Source organism: Corvus cornix, chromosome 3 (genome assembly GCF_000738735.6).
Source record: "Corvus cornix cornix isolate S_Up_H32 chromosome 3, ASM73873v5, whole genome shotgun sequence".
NCBI lineage: Eukaryota > Metazoa > Chordata > Aves > Passeriformes > Corvidae > Corvus > Corvus cornix.
In genome coordinates, this window is record NC_047056.1 from 83496912 (window position 1) to 83514012 (window position 17101).

Genomic DNA, 17101 nt, shown 5'->3' on the forward strand with positions numbered 1-17101 from the left:
GGTCAGTCCGTCTTTGAAGCTGGAATATCACACTGCTGTGTAGTCAATTTGGTCTTCATGGGAGCCACGGGAGCTGTTTTTCCTCGTACATATGAGTTCTGCAGCAAATGCTGACACTCTAGAGAAGCAGGGTATTCTGGGACCTGTATGAACTTCCTTGGAGTTGATCTGCATTGTGAAGAGTTTACTAATACAGCCATACTGAGGAATCAAAATAAGTGCTGCTTATTCTGGCAGAAGAGTCATTTTGTTGATACAACTTATGCTTAGTTGGTACCCCATGTTTTTTAAGGAGTGGGGTTTTTTTTGTACAGCAGACAATGTATGCCAATAACACCAGTAACATAGCTGTGTCTGTAGATCATAATTTAGAGCAAGCTGAGAAGAATTCCAGCTTTTAGAGAGCAATACAGCTGAGGTGAATGAAGTTTAGTGTGTGCCACATTTCAGTTTACTGCACAACAGAATGAACATTGTAGTAACCCAGATCTTCTATTTTCAAAACATTACTTGAGAATCCAAAGCTATCCATGTTAAGATCTACACTGAGCTCAGCTGGAATGAAATTCCTGGCTATTTGAAAGTGACAGTGACATGCCTGAAATAAACTTCAGCTTTTAAATATGAGTAGGACATAAGTAAAATTATTCCAAAACTGAGTCTAGATTTAAAAGGTCCCAATCAAAGTAGAAAATATTTTTTCTCGTTTAGATTTTAATATAAAGCCAATTCAGTATGAATGTAACTTTGTGATTCATAAGCAAATACATAAACATTTATGGTTCTGCAACTACATTAAGTTTTTAAGCTTCCCAAAATAAAGCTTTGTTTAAAGCATAAATACAATTATGGTGTACTGAAATAGTTTAAATTTTAAAGTATTTTTTATGAACTGCAGCACTTTGGAGTAGGAGACCGGTGATTTCATCTTGCACTTATGTTCCTGGTCAATTTTTTACATTACCTAAGTTGGACATGAATCTAAGACAAATATGTAAAAAAAGCGCATTAGCCGCATAACTAGCCTGTATTTTGGGGACACTCAGGAAGAAATCTATTAATATAGACTAAAGAAGTGATTAATTTCTACAAGTATTGTAATTTTAAAGGAGGTAATTGGGAAGTGCTTTCACACTAAGACAATGTAGAGGCTACCTTGGGCTATAGATATCAGTAGCTTTTAAGCAATAGAAAACCAGTGAAGATCTACTTTTCCCTTAGAGATTTCTTACTGTCTAAAGAGGACTGAAAGACCTGTGTAAGTATTAATATAGTGATAAAATATAAAGTTTATATCTAGGAAAAAATCTCAAATGCTTAGATTTCTAGAGACAAATCCTGCAGCCTGCAAGTTTTCCTTTTGTCTTGTTGTGAAACATAATTGGACAAATTTAACACTCCCTTTCTTGCCAGTCCTCTCACACCTGGGAGCATCAGGTCCCAGCTTCCCAATATTGCCCCTTGGTTATCCTGCTTCCAGAGAAATTTCTTGCCATCTCTCACCACATGTTTACAAGCAGTCATGTTCCCTTAGGATCCCAGTTGCATCTCCCTGGATTCTCTGTGAATTGTGGGAATAAAAGTTACTGTAGCTGAAGGTAATGATTGCAAACAGAATGTAATAAAGGAAAGGGTGGTACTAGCGACAAGGGGCTTATCTAGGGGCAATGGCAGCAAAAGTTGGGGTCCACAAGATAGTGGAAAAGATAAATTAAGAATGAGATATAGTTTTAGCACAGATGCCACAAGGAATATGATTAACTTTTGTACCCTATATAATTATTTAGGCACCGAATTAATACTTAAATTTTAGATGCCTATATATCCAAATTTCCTATGCTATCTATGACAAAGAGGCCTTTTGTACCTCCAGAGCAAAATACATTTGCACAAGTCATGTGCTCCCCCCAGTGGTCTTGGCTGATGCTCTCGGTGCTCCAGAGAACTGAAAGGCATTTATTTTACAGAAACTGTTCCACAACCAGCTAAAAAGTCTTCAGATTGGACTACATGCTTATAAGTTATTTAATTAAATTGTTCTAATTATTTTTCCCTGAAATGAAGTAAATACATAATTGCTTGCTGAATCTAGATTTTGGCAGCACTCTGGAGTGACTGCATAGGGAGGACTAGAGTCCTCACAAAACAGACTTGAATGCAGAAGTGGCAATAAAGTGAGAAACATGGACTTTCAATTTTGCATCAGCTTGAGCAATGCCTGCTAAAGCAGGTATTCTGGGATACAAGTACATACTCCCACACTGCGTTCCACAGGGTGACTGCTTCTTCACGGAAAGGGTTTTAACCACTGGAACAGGCCGCCCTGGGGGGTGGTGGAGTCACTGCTCCTGGAGGTGTTTGAGACTTTAAATGGTACTCAGTGCCATGGTGTAGCTGACGTGGTTGTGTTCAGCCAAAGGGTGGATTCAATGACCTCAGAGGTGTTTCCCAGCCCAATTGATTCTGTGATTCTATTTAGTGCTGTCAGATCAGCTCCTAAGGGAAAAAAACACCCACATGTGTAAATATCTAAAGGGTGGGTGTCAAGAGTCTGAAGGAGCCAGACTCTTCCCAGTGTTGCCAACCAACAGAACAAGAGGCAACAGGCAGAAACTGATGGACAGGAAGTTCCACCTGAATTCGAGGAAGAACTTCTTTACTGTGTAGGTGACTGAGCACCAGAACAGATTGCCCAGAGAGGTTGTAGAGTCTCACTGACTAGAGAAATTCAAGAACCGTCTGGATGCAGTCCTGTGCCATGTGCTCTGGGATGACCCTGAGCAGGGAGGTTGGACCAGATGACTCTCTGTGGTCCCTTCCAACCTTACCCATTCTGTGATTCTGCATTCACTGTATTGATTTACTCACACGCTCCTGACAGCAGAGCAGGAATACAGAGCAGAACAGCTCCCAAAAGCAGTGGTGAGTGAGCACACACAGCTCCATTAAGAGAAGCTCTCAAAACTCTCGTGCATTATTACATCTCTACAGTGGCACTGATCCTATTTATGAGGGTAGGAAGCTGAAGCTGACTTCTCCATTTTTGGCCCAATGGACGCTGCCTTGGATCTGCACCGCTCCTCATGGCCACAGGGAGGATGAAGTGCGGGGTAACCCTCTCGGAGCACTGAGCAGGGGTGACAAGGCTGCGGGCCCAGGTCTTACCCCAACCTTGGGCACAAGGCAGCATGACCCCTGCCCTAAGTGCACCAGAGCAGAGCCTGCCTGGCCAGCACACAGAACATGTCCCATGAGGAGCGGCTGAGGAAGCTGGGGGATTTTGGCCTGAAGAAAAGGAGGCTCTGGAGGGACATCATTGCTCTCTACAACTCTGGGAAAAGGCTGGGGTGAGGTGGGGACTGGTCTGTTCTGCCATGCCTGCAGTGAGAGGACAAGAGGAAATGGCCTTAGCTGAGACAGGGGAGATTCAAATTAGATATTAGAAAAAAAAAAATTCCATGTTGGGGTGGTCAGGCACTGGAATAGGTTGCCCAGGAAGGTGGTAGAGTCTCCATCCCTGGAAGTGTTCAAGAGGTGACTGGAACCGGCACTGGGTGACGTGGTTTAGGGGTTACAGTGGCAGTGCCGGAAGGATAATCGGATCGGCTGATCTTGCGGGTCTCTTCCAATCTTGATGATTCCACAATTCCATGACTCCACGACTCCATGACTCGGGGAGGCGCGCGGCCGTGGCGCGTCACCAGGCGCGCGCCCGCCGAGCCGCCGCCCCCCGCTGCCGCGGCCGAGTGCGCAGGCGCGGTGCCCCCGGTCACGTGTCGCGCGCCGGGGGCGGTGGCGGTGCCATGGCGGTGAATTACAGCGCCAAGGAGGAGGCGGACGGGCACCCCTCGGGCGGCGTCGGGGTGCCGGGCGGCGGCGCGGTGGGCGGCGGCGGCGGGGGCGCCGTGAAGACCCGCAAGCCTGACAACACCGCGTTCAAGCAGCAGCGGCTGCCGGCTTGGCAGCCCATCCTGACGGCGGGCACGGTGCTGCCGGCCTTCTTCATCATCGGCCTCATCTTCATCCCCATCGGCATCGGCATCTTCGTCACCTCCAACAACATCCGCGAGTACGAGGTGCGCGGGGCGGGGGTGCCCGGGCCGGGGCTTTGGGAGCACCCGGGGCCCGCTCGGGAAGGCCGGGCCCGGCAGGGCGAGCGGGGATCGCCTTCCCGGAAGCCGCCTGCGACTCCGGGGAAACCCGGTCCCTTCCCGGCCTGCCGGGACCCAGGCGGGTTCTGTGCGGAGCGGACACGGCGCCCGGGCGGCTCCGATCCGGAGAAACGTCTGTGCTCGTCAGCAAAGCGTCCATTAATTACCCTGAGCGGACACAGGGCTGACAGTCATCTGCGCATAGGCTGTAGCCCTTCTGCCAGTGCTCCCGAGGGAACTTCCAGGGAAGTTACTGCCAGCATTTAATCGACACAGCCCAGTGCACATTTTTTTCCTCAGCAGTACAGAAAGTATGCGCGTTGTCCTTGGGATAGCCTGTGGCAGTCCATTATATATCTTCAAATGTTGCAAAGTAATTGTATTTTCAGGACAAAGCTCTGTGGTGAATGTATTGCTGTAATTCTTACCTGCACCGATAATTTAATGTTGCAGGTGTTCTGTGGGAGACCAGGGTGTCCAGAGTAAACTTGGAAACAAGGATTGAAGAGTGTGGCTTTTTCTAATTAACACTTAACAAAACCTGAGTCATTTACATCTGATACTCAGCCATGCTACTGCTGTGGAAAGCTGCTGAGCGTTAGCTGAAAACTGAACTGTGTATCGCAAATGGATCCATTAGATAACAGAACCAGTTTGTGTTGTAAGGAAATAACCTGCAGGGCTTAGGGACGGACAGCCTTGAAAAGCCATTGACAGCTATTATTAGTTTTGCTGAGCTAATGTGACTGAGATTGATTGTAGGGAAGAAGGTATTTAGTTGTTTGTTGTATTGTTTTATTGGAGAATATGAATTTTTGTGGATCAAATCACTCCAGTTATTGGACTAAGCTGTCACTTTCAAGTAAGTAGTGTTTAAGACAGTAGCTTAGCTGTTGGCAGTACTTTGGCAGTGAAGCTCAATTAGCTAAAGAAATCATGAGGTAGGGAATGAGTGGTATTTTCATATTTTCCTTAAAATGCAAATAATGTTATAACAAAACCAATTTTACCCCCTTTTATGTTAAGATGTACAGTTCCAGACAAGGAGAAAAGCAGAAGGGAAAAACCCAAAAGCTGAAGTGTATTTTACAGCATCCAAATTGTATGTAAGCATATTTTTTGGAAAACAGTTGCTTCTTACATCAAGTGTTGGGGGTATGCTGAACATCTGAAAATTGGCACAAGTGATTCAGAGAACATGGCCAACTTGTCATGGGCACATAGATTTTTAAATTGTCATGTTGTAGCATATTTAAGGTAAATACAATTGCAGGTTTTCAACAGGACACTCAGTGGAGAGAAGTAAAAAAATATCCTTGCTAACCCTGATTTTTGTTGACAACTGCATTTAAAATAGCCATTTCTATACTAAAGCAGTACGAAGTTTTAGATCATTATAATTGGACAAATACAGCCTTTTTCCATTATGACTGAGTCTGCATTGATCTATGGGAACAAGAAATGCATCAGTTTCATGAGTCCAGATGTAAGTGACTTCTTGTGCCTACATTGCTGCTGTATGCATATACAGAAATGTTGTATACTGTTGTTGCTGAAGCAGCTCAGTCAGGTACTCCTGGTAAGTTCCAATAGAAGCCACAAACTGGATGTTCCCACCTAACATTCAGCACAAAAGTCATAGGTGAGCTGGGAGCACAACTGATGCTCCCCTACACAATCAGGTTGTGTATATACAGCAGTAGTAACCATTTGTACTGGAGACCAGTTGGCCGGCACTGGCCTTCAATCCTCTCCAATTTCAAGATACTCAAGACTGGAAAGAGTTTAGTTTGTTTTGCTGTATGGATTTACTCTTTCACCTTGTGAAATTCTCAAAAATCCAATTGTTAGGCATCTGTGAGGACAGGAGGGACTTTGGAGTCTGCGGTAAGTCAGAATGGGGAAACTTGTGTTCTGTTGCCTGATTCTCATACGTGTCTTACGAAGTGCTTATCCAGTGACATTCAGCAAGTGAGATTATCATCCTAAAGGCAGCTGAATTTAGAAAAAAACCAAGTTTAAATCAAAAAAGGCTTTATAGTTGCAGCGGCAAAATACAGATAAAGCTTTTTACCAATTAGGACCAGCATCTGGGCTCTAAACACCAGTGAGGGGTGCAGTTTAAGACACTGCTATCACATATATGCTTAGCTGACATGTGTCCCTGCTTAGAATGCTGGCTTTTGTTATAACTTCCAAAAGTTATTCACGAATAGCTGTAAGTTTAGCTGTGGGAGACAAGGCATCTAGAAGCTAGGTGCAGTGACTAAGCTTTTTTAGAAATGTATCGGGGGAGGAAGCAGAGGTAGTTATTTACACCTACGTCTTGGGCAATAGCATACCTCCTAAATGTGTGTGCCTGTAAACTTAGTGTATTGGAATTGAATGGGATGTTTAATTTGTGACCCTGAAATACATATTTAATTTCAAGTCACTCTTTCCTGAAACAAGATATGGTAACCATTAGTATCTCTGTGGACTGTGCTGTTCTTCTACAGGTGCTGCAAGGACTGAGCAGCAAGATGTACCTCTTCCACTGATTTCTTTTATAAGCTCTCTTGAATTCAAATGTGGAAGATTTCCAACAGCTTAAGTGTACTAGAATTACCATGTTTTTGTTGTGTTTTCTCTAGCATTTTTTCATTGTTTCAGAAGGGTATAATCACTTATTTATCTTGGGTCTGTTGGGAAAATAGTTCATTTGGGTGGAAAATAATTAGCTCTGTAAATGTCTTTTTGCCTGTTATTAAAGAGTGAGAGAGTTCTGTATTTCCTGGGGAGGGGTGGTTTGGTTTTTTTTTTAATATATACAGAGTGAATAAGAAGCATTGACAGAGCATATAAATATATGATAAAATGTGAGGAATATAGTAAGTATTAAATGTGTAGGAAAGAGACCTTTGTGCTGTGACTGCTGCTGTGAAATGCATAATGGTAGATAAAAAGCCATATTGACTTAAGGCATGGTTAGGAGTGGAGAACTGAAAGTATGTACATTGCTGTTGCCTGCATCTTCAGCCTTGTGTGCAGTTCCTGTAGCCCCATGTCAGAAATGATAAAAACTTAGTAAAACGTACAAAGAGGAACAGCAAAGAGGACCAGATTCTGTTACAGATTGCCTTTGATACAAGAAACTGTCAAGCAGAGTAGGATAGATACATGACAAAGTATGAAGTCTACAAAATAACAAATAGTTTGGAGAATATGTGTATGCAGTAGTTATTTCAGTAGGCTGACAGACATCAACAGCCTGAAAAGCCATTGGTGTGGAATAACTTGGATATACCCAATGTCCTTAAATCTGGAGTTTCTGGGAAGGGCTCGCTGTGTCAGGTTGTCAGATGCTGGCCGATCCCAGGGGACAGAACAGTGGGATCAGGCAGGTTCTTGCCCTGGACTCCAAAGTCAGTCCTTAGCTCTCAAAGTCAAAGTGGTTTTGTTACTCTGTCAAGAGCTGAATATGGATGCCTTCATCCTTTTAAATAAGCTCTCTGTTGAATGTAATCTGTAGATGCGGATGCAGAAAAAACCACTCGCGTTGGCAGTTACTGTACAGGAAAGCTCTTTGATAGCATGCAAGCTGATAACTGTCATCAAAAGCATGGTCCTGCTTCAATATACATCAATTTCATGCTCCACAGAATTTAGTCATTTATGTTTTTAAAAGTGAAGTCTTTAGGTCTTTTGCAACCTTAGAGTCTTTAGTGTACGTTCTTGATCTAAAACTTCTCCTCACACTAGCAAGTTCTTTCTAAAGGAAATGCTTACTTCAGCTTACTTTAGCAGAGCACACCCACCCCCGAGTTAGCCTTCAACAAATGAGATGCTTTGTTCATTGAGAGCAGCAGTGGGGTCTGTGTGCTGTAGCTAAACAGAGCTGGTCGTGGCTGCTGCAGTAGTGCTATTTCTAGATCAGCATAAACTCAGTATCTTGTTCAGCTGAGGAACAAAGATTGTGATCCTCTGTCAATCTCTCTCTCTCTCTGCCAGCTAATAGCTTCTGAAGCTGTCTAGTTTCAGCTAGGCTCATTAGGATGTAGGTTTTGTCTGTCAGAAATCTGGCAACAGAGCGATGCCAGTCAATAAAAGTGCTTGCTGATGGAACTAGTTGCAGCTTAATAGATACTGCAGAAATTACAGGAAGAGAGACCCTGAAGAAGATGCAGAGGAAAACAGACTTCAGTTCTTTCCTGAACGCACCCTGTGTGTTTGTTTTAGCTGACCTTAATATGGGTATTAGGACAGATCATAAATCACTAGTTCTTGGTTATGCCTTTCACTGCAAACATAAATCAGGACAAACCACTTGCAGCAGCCTTTCCTATAACTGTGTAGGTGTTGTAGTTTAAATGCTACCGCTGCTAAACATTTTTTTTGCAATAAGTATAAGGTATATATTTCACCAATCTGAGTCTAAATTCTAAAATAGGTAATTCATGGGAAGTGTAGAAATATATCTTTTATAGGCAGCTGGAAGCTTTCTTCTGCCACACTTGCTGGAGCTACATGTGAGAAAGAGCTAATGTGGTCAAGCTTGGACTGTAGGGTGAGCTTGTGGCTGCTGAGGCTGAATGTACAGATTTTAAAAAATGGGGTTTTTTGGGTTACAGTATTGAAGACAGATAGTATTGTATAAGGCAGAGTAATACAGATCATCTTTCTTGTCCATATCCTGGTTATGTTACCATTCCTGACAAAACAGTATTGGTGTATTAATCTTTCCTGGTTTAGGACAATTTTTGGGCATTAAGTGATTTTTAATTTTTTTTTAAAATCTTTAATTAGGTGGCTTAAAATGGTCAACAAAGCAAGTTTTCTAATGCAATTTTTTTAAATTAAATATCTAGACTTTTAAAAGCTTAATCTCTTTGGAAAGCATGTAAAAGTTGAGATCTGCTTGTCATAGTGTGCGTGTTTGGAAACATAATGTTGTCTGGAGTATCTGCTGGTTTTGTTTTGGTATGGTTTTTGGTTGGTTGGTTTGGGGGGTGGGGGGACTTGTTGGTTTTGTTTGGTTTTGCTCCAGGAGTAATTTCACCTCAGTGTTAAATTTGTCTGCATCTGAAATCAAGCATACAGTCAGAATCAAAAACTCCTTTACAGAGTCATAGAATGGTTAAGGTGGGAAGAGACTTCTTGAGATTGTCAGACAGGCCTGAATGTGTTTTTGGTGCTGAGATAAAATATGATTGCAAAGTAAATGCCACAAAATCTCTCTGGCTTAATAATAAGTTTTCTTTACTCTCTCATTGTAAATTAATGACTGTTTTTCCTGCTACAGATTGACTATACAGGAACAGAACCTTCTAGTCCCTGCAACAAATGCTTAAATGTGTCCTGGGACAGCACACCCCCTTGTACATGCACCATCAATTTCACACTGGAACATTCATTTGAGGTATGCTGCCCTGTATGCAGGATGAAGTCAGAACGGTTTATATGATCTATTTCATATTGAAAATGAAAGTTTTCTCACTTAGGTATTTCTTTTTTTTCTTCCATTATAAAAGATTATTTTTAGTCTTCCTTTGAACTTGGATCTGATTTTTGTGTTCCCTTTTTCATCAGCAGGGATGAGATGTTTCTTAATGCCTCTGTTTATCTGGAAATGTACAACATTAAGTGGAATGCTTGTGTTTTACACATTCAGAGTTACCCTGTGTGTCACATAGCTGGAGAGTAGATCAGCTATTCCTGCATGATTTACAAAAACTCAGTTCAACAGGAATTGGAAATACCAGATCAGTGCTTTCTGGCAGATGGGAGGCAAATGAGGCTTATGGGTTCTGCATCGGACAAGACAGGTGTTGGGATTAGTGCTGGTGAATATCATTCTGATAGTTGGTGACATGTTTTTATTGTTTGACTTCATCCTGCCAGCTTTTGTTAGGATAGTACTTTTATGTACTCACTATGAAGAAAGGATTGAGGTTCTTACTTTATGAATGTTGCTGTAAACCTAAGTTTAAGAGCTTAAAATTGCAGGTTTGTGTGAACGAAAATCCCTCTTTACGCATCTTGCTTCTTGTAGAGCAATGTATTCATGTATTACGGACTTTCCAACTTCTATCAAAACCACCGCCGTTACGTGAAATCTCGAGATGACAGCCAGCTAAATGGAGACAACAGTTCACTGCTTGTAGGTATTCATGCTTGGATGTGAATGAGCAACTAATTTCTGACTATTGCATAAATCACCACATAGAGTATTTAGTTGAACGATAATGAGGTAAAAGAATTTTTGCATAACAGAAGGCAACCATAAGGAATTGATATTTTGTTCACTGAAAATAACTGTAAAGTATTATAAAATTTCATGTTGATCATGTAGTAAAAACCAGGCTAGTTGTTTAAACTAGCACAGACTCATTTGCCTTTTTTCTTTCTAACTATCAGAATCCAAGTAAGGAATGTGAGCCTTACCGCACAAATGAGGACAAACCCATTGCTCCTTGTGGAGCTATTGCCAACAGTATGTTTAATGGTACGGTAACACTTTTAACTTACCATTTAGATGGGTCTGTGATCTAGTGTATGTTTTTTGTTGTGTTGCACATTATTCTGTGTAAAGATACTGTCAGCTTTTTTGTTTTGAATTAACACATTTTCACTGTTCAGAATAAAATAAATGTCTTGTACTGCTATTACTTGTTCCAAAATTGCTAGGAGAATTAATTTAATTTCATAGCACACAAAGGATGGAAATACCTGCTGTGAGAAGCTGCTACTGCTGTGATGTAGAAACATAAAAATCATATTTGAATAATAAACTGCTATCTCATATACACTGATTCTTACAGAACAGCTTGTGATTGTGTCAGGCAGATAGTAAATGCCTTGCCTAGTTATTTTTGTTTTGTTTTCTCCTGGAGGTAATTGTTTCACTGCTTATCAAGATCATCTGTGTAATGAAAGCTTCTGCAGCTGGTTTTCTAATTTGATTTTGTCTTTAGATACACTGGAGTTATACCGCATTGATAATGACACAAGGACTCCGATTACTTTGATTAAAAAAGGCATTGCATGGTGGACAGATAAAAATGTAAAGTTCAGAAATCCTACAGGAGATGGAAACAACTTAACTGCGCTTTTCCAAGGTAAAAAAAGAGAAAAGAAAAATTGTAAGAATGCCAAAATGCTTCAAACACCTTTTGACTTCAGTTTTGATTTCAAACACATTTTGATTTCAGAGTTTTGCCTCACTGACAATTTACAGAATGTGCTAAATAAATGCTCTCTGAAGAAATCCAAGCTAAGGACTATTCTGCTATTTGAACGGTTGTCTTTAAGTAATGAAAGCTGCAAGGTTCTAATGAAAGTGTTTGGTTTTTACATTTACTGTAATCATTAATTTAGTAGCTTTAATTTCTGATTTAATTTCTGATTCTGTACCCTGAATACTAAAAAATGTGTAATGTAAGCTGCTGGGGTTTAAGCCCACTTGGCAACTAAGCATCACACAGTGTCTCACTAACGATGCCCTTGCTCAGTGGGAGGGAGAGAAGAATCGGATGGGTGAAACTGAGAAAGCGCATAGGTTGAGATAAAGAGAGGTTAGTAATAAAAACAACCAACCAAACCAAAAACACAACAAAGAGAGAGGAAAAGAAAAACAAGTAATGCAAAAGAAAAGAATTGCTCACCACCATCTGAGTCCCTGAGCCAAAGCAGGCCCTGCCTACCTCTGCCTGCCTGGGATATCCCTTTGGTCAGCTGGGAACAGCTATCCCATCTGTGTCCCCTCCTGATCTCTCCTGAACCCTCACTCTCCTCACTGGTGGGGTGAGGTGAGGAGCAGAAGAGGCCTTGATGCTGGCAAATACTGCTTAGCAATAACAAAGACATCATTGTTTATCAATACTGTGTCCAGCACAAATCCAAAACTTTGTCCTATACCAGCTACTGTGAAGAAATTTAGTTTTGTTCCAGTCAAGACCAGTACAAGTTCTATCATGTGTGGATTTAACTTATAAAGAAATCCTGCAGTTGTTAAATGAAAACTCCGTAGGAAGAGTTTCATTTGAATGTTTCTATGGCTAGGTTGTTCTGTTCTCTAAAAAAACTGATATTTTTTTGGTTTTTTTTTGTAACTGGAAGTGACTGTGTGTCTCGTATACAGTTTGGCAAATAAAAGTTTCCTTTGGCTACTATGTCTCAAAAGTCTTCTTAAGGCTCTTAGAATATGTGTGTTTATGCAAGGTATATAATAACTTCAGGTTTAACCTGATGTGGGTTTCTTGCTTAGTCATAGCCAAATTACATGTTGTCAGTGTGATGCTTGGAAAAACAGATACCTTACCTTAATACAATGTGGAATTGTATTTCCAATAACATTAGCAAAAGCATGTGTACGTAATCTGAAATGATGTTTACAATATTAAATTGGTTTTTAAACTCTACCAAGTGAGCAGAGGACCTATCTCACCAAGCAGTGCTTTGAGACAAGACTTCTACCCACATGAATTGTTTAGACAAATGGACAGAGCTGTCATGAATTATGTTATTTATTTATAGAGTTTAAACTATTTAAACTGCAAAATAAAAAGTTCTTAAACAGCCCAGTGTGTTGCAATAGTAGTGAGTCAGCCTGTCTGTTCATACTGTTTAGAAGTTAATGTGTTTTTTGTGATATTAGAATGGATTTTGATGAGTCAGTGTGTTACTTAGTCTGGTATGTGAAATACTTTTTTATTTTTGTTTAATCCTAGGCACAACAAAACCTGTGAACTGGCCCAAGCCAGTGTATATGCTGGACTCAGAGCCTGACAACAATGGCTTTATCAATGAGGACTTCATCGTGTGGATGCGCACAGCTGCTCTACCAACGTTTCGCAAGCTGTATCGTCTCATTGAAAGGAAGAATAACTTACAGCCTACCTTACAGGCTGGAAAATATTCTTTGGATATTGCATACAGTATCCTTTGAAAGCACGCCTTAGCTGGATTACACAAGCATATATTTGCAAGTTCAGATTGAACTAACCTTTCTTCTTACCATCTCGAAAAAAAGATGGTATTGAGGTGTGGTTGAAAACTGGCACCGACAGCTAGATAGACTGTTACCATTTTTTACTTCTGTGCTAGTTTTATAGCACTTACGACTTCATAGACTGGGAAATCAGATTGCTTGGATGCTGCAAAGGAATTGAGAAAAGCACAGGAAAAAAGGAAAGAACAGAGGTAGCTGGTAGCCAAGGAATTTCAGAACTGTAACTTCAAGGTGAAATGACAATATGTAATGCAGGGCAGACTGACTGGAGGTCAGAAAAATGACAGAGCTGCGGATCGGGTGATGGTCTGTCATTCTCTTTTAGGCAGACTAAATATTAGGTAAAAATACTAGAGAAGGAGGGTTGTCATAGTTAATGAACTCTTAGAATTCAAAAGCACCTAATGATACTTTTTATATAGCTACTTCAGTGTTTTCCTTTGCTGTAAAACTGAATGAACGTAAAGAAAAATTTTGTACTACAATACACACAAGGGCTGAAATTTATATTTCCCTCACTTTATTGAAGCTACTTTCATAAACCCACAAAATCGTGCATTTTACTCTTTTTCAGTGTTAAGTGTCTTCTAACATGGCCTTGGTCTTGAAGTAGCTGACAATGCCCAGATTAGTTTTAGCCTAAAAAGAACAGCTGAATGTTTCATATTTGCAATCCCAGATCCAAAGCAGCAGTTTGTATTTGGAACCTGAGTGAAATGACCCAAAATTTTCATGTGCCCACTTCAAGCTAGGTTTGGAAACTTGCTTCTTGTTTTCCTAAATGTTTTTCAGATTATCCTGTACACAGTTTTGATGGACGAAAAAGGATGATCCTAAGCACCATCTCGTGGATGGGAGGCAAAAATCCCTTCCTGGGAATTGCTTACATCACTGTTGGGTCCATATGCTTCTTCTTAGGAGTGGTATTGCTGATCATTCATCACAAATACGGCAATCGAAACACTAGTGCAGACATTCCCAATTAATCTTGCATTCTGAAAATAAATGTACTGCATGTGCATCAAGGCCAGTCCAGAATGGACCCAGTTTTCGAAAGATAAATCTCTGCTTATGTCACTTCTGAGACTGGGTGCATAATTTTTACCTAAAGCTTCCCTTTCCCATACTGTGGATTAACTCTTGAAAATGACGGGTATACAATTAGCTCTATTGATTGTATCTCTGCCTATGTCAGAAACAATTTTTCTGATGTTTGCCTGTAACTGGGCAGGCCACATGATGCATATAGCTCCCATTCCCTTGATGCATCTTCTGCTTGTTCATGTGCTGTGTAATGTTCGTATGATTCAGTACATTTAGATTGTGTGGAGAAAGATGGTTATAAGATACTGTAAATTGTTGACTTTCCAGAATTCAGGTGTCAGTGCTGTTGAAAGAAGTCAAGTCTTAAATGTTTTTTGCAATTTACTGTCTTGTGTGCATGGGCTCCTACATTTCTTGCTAAGATTTTAATATATTTATACAAGTTGTTAAATATTTTTCCTGTGTCCTACCAACCTCTGTTATATTAAATCCTCTAAGTGCTCCGTAAACTTCAGCACTGTGGATTCTTTGTATATTTACAATATATGTGCCTGGCCAGTAAACGAGCATCCTATGAAGATACCAGAAAACCTATTTGTTAATTATCTGCGTGAGACCCTTTAAAATTGGGACATGCTTGTTGCAGGTATAATCTTTTTCTAATTTTCTTTGCTTTAAGTCATATCCCATACTAGTTCACTTTTTGCTGGCTCTGCTTTTTATGAGCAGCACCAAGCATTAATCAAGAAGAACTTAAAAGGGTTTTTTTTCATTCACAGATTGGGGTGAATTCCTTTTACTGAGGTGAATTCCTTTTACTGGAGGAGTTTCCTAATTTTCTTAAAGTATATGTATTCTGAGCAGGCTTTCTTTTAAGGGAATTGTGTACTTTTTCCTTATTTGGAGTGAACACCACATTAATTTTTTGCGGTGTTAAGGAAGTAAACTATAGAAGTTCTGAAGTTAAGATGGCAGTGATATTTTTTTCCCTGAAATGCAGGTTTAGCTTGCTGTGAAACATAATTTAAATATTGCAATGTGCAGGTTAGTGTCTTAAATTACAGAAGGATTCACCTTTAGGTTAATTAAAAGTTAACTGCAACCTGTAAAATATTACTTTTTGGTGACTTTTTTTTAGATGATGCACAGAAACTGTAATGTATATGGTGGAGATCACTTTATATGCAACTAGCTTGATAAAATATGGAGTATATTAAAAGAGACCTAATAAATTCTGCAAACCATTTAATAAGAGATTTGGTTTTGTCCTTGAACATACATTTATTTTTATCTGCATGAAAAGACATCATTAAGTGTAAATGCAGTTTTAAATGAGTTGTATTTCTGGGATTGCATATTTATTACAAAAATGCATGGTCCAATAGCTTAATCTACAGGCAACTTTAAACAAAACTATTAATTTATCACGTAATTACATGACTGGTTTTACTTAATTACTTGTGTAGCCTAAGAGTTTAAATGTGTAAGTCTGGATAAACTGTGGAATGAGGCAGCATTTCCACTGTAACTCCATATATTTATTTGTATAGTACAGCCTGGCAGAACAGGGTTTTCAAATAGTACCTTTTAAGATTTTGTTTACAGTGTTGTATTCATGTTGCTAGAGTTACAGAATAAGGGTAATGTACCCTTGGAAACTTGCAGAACATATTAAACTGGCTTTCAACTCTAGAGTAGCTGCTAGTCCAAAATAGAGGAAATGAGCAATGGGATGTCTCACAATTACTGGTTATTAAAATATTTTGATTTTTAAACTTTGTGTTTGTCATTTGAAATGCAAATATATTCTTCATTCATATTTCCTAATTTTTCCAAGTTGGGAAAGGCTGCTTTTTGGGCTGTGCTTAAAATTAAAACAGAAGTATTTTTCTGTCTTTACCTTGTAATATCTTTCAGTGCCTTACCTTTTTCTTTACTGACTATAGCTGCCAGGGTATCTTCAATTTCAGTAAAGTGCACCAGGGTGAGAATTGCTGTCTGGTTTTTGTTGCAATTAAGCGGGTTCTCTGAGAACCTGTAGCAGTAAATACATGGGACAGTGTGCCCATGGAGCTTAAAATGCTTATAAGAGTTTTAAATACTGGTCAAATTTGTAAATTCTTCCTTCATACATGCTCATTTGTCTAGGTGTCATGTTGCTAACAATGGAGATCCTTGGAGGATCCTTGGAATCCTTCAAGGATTTATTGTGAATATTAAACCTTGAAGGATGCAAGTCTTGTCTTTTTTAAATAGAAATCTCTGACGGAAGAAAGGCCTTGACAGCGTAGGTCAAGTAACATCTGCAAATAGAGCAATGAACATGGCTGGTTGGATTGGATTCACAGGAAGTGTTATTGACTGCACCCTTCTCTCAGATGCCTTACTTGCAGTGGGAAAAGACTTGAGTTGAAGAGAGTGCCTGGTGGAAAAATGTGACAAGTCTAAATCAGATGTACTTACAGTAACTCAAAAAAAGAAGTTAATTACTGGAATGCTGTTGGAACCCTGAATTCAGAGAATTTCAGTCTCATAACATGAAGGTCGTGAGTTCGATCCTCACACGGGGCACCAGATATTAATTTTCTCTGTTTTGTATTTTCGTTGCCTCAGTCTCTTGGCTCTTTTACTCAGAGTTCGGATTGAAACGCAGGAGATGCTGGATTTTTCTTCGGACTCGGATGTTTATTATTTCTTATCTATGGTACAGCTGCACGGAATGTGCCTCTAAGTTAACAAGGTGAAAATGGACATAAATTCTTAATGAATTGGGGTATGTGTCACTCCTTCGGTATTCCTCATTCTCCTACAGGGCAAGCAATCATTGAAAGAACACACCACACTTTAAAATCCCTTTTGGATAAACAAAAAAGAGGGAGGCAGAGGCTACGCCTCAAATGCGCTTGAATAAAGCACT

General features: G+C 40.1%; 1 protein-coding gene across 1 annotated transcript; it reads left to right on the forward strand.

Moving 5' to 3' along the window:
• Positions 1-3776: 3776 nt before the first annotated feature.
• On the forward strand, positions 3777-15959 carry TMEM30A (transmembrane protein 30A). The gene is made up of 7 exons (XM_039569139.1): positions 3777-4076; positions 9433-9549; positions 10183-10290; positions 10548-10635; positions 11105-11248; positions 12860-13066; positions 13933-15959. The coding sequence occupies exons 1-7, from the start codon at positions 3804-3806 to the stop codon at positions 14124-14126; spliced, it is 1131 nt and encodes a 376-aa protein (XP_039425073.1). The 5' UTR covers positions 3777-3803; the 3' UTR covers positions 14127-15959.
• The last annotated feature ends 1142 nt before the right edge of the window (positions 15960-17101 follow it).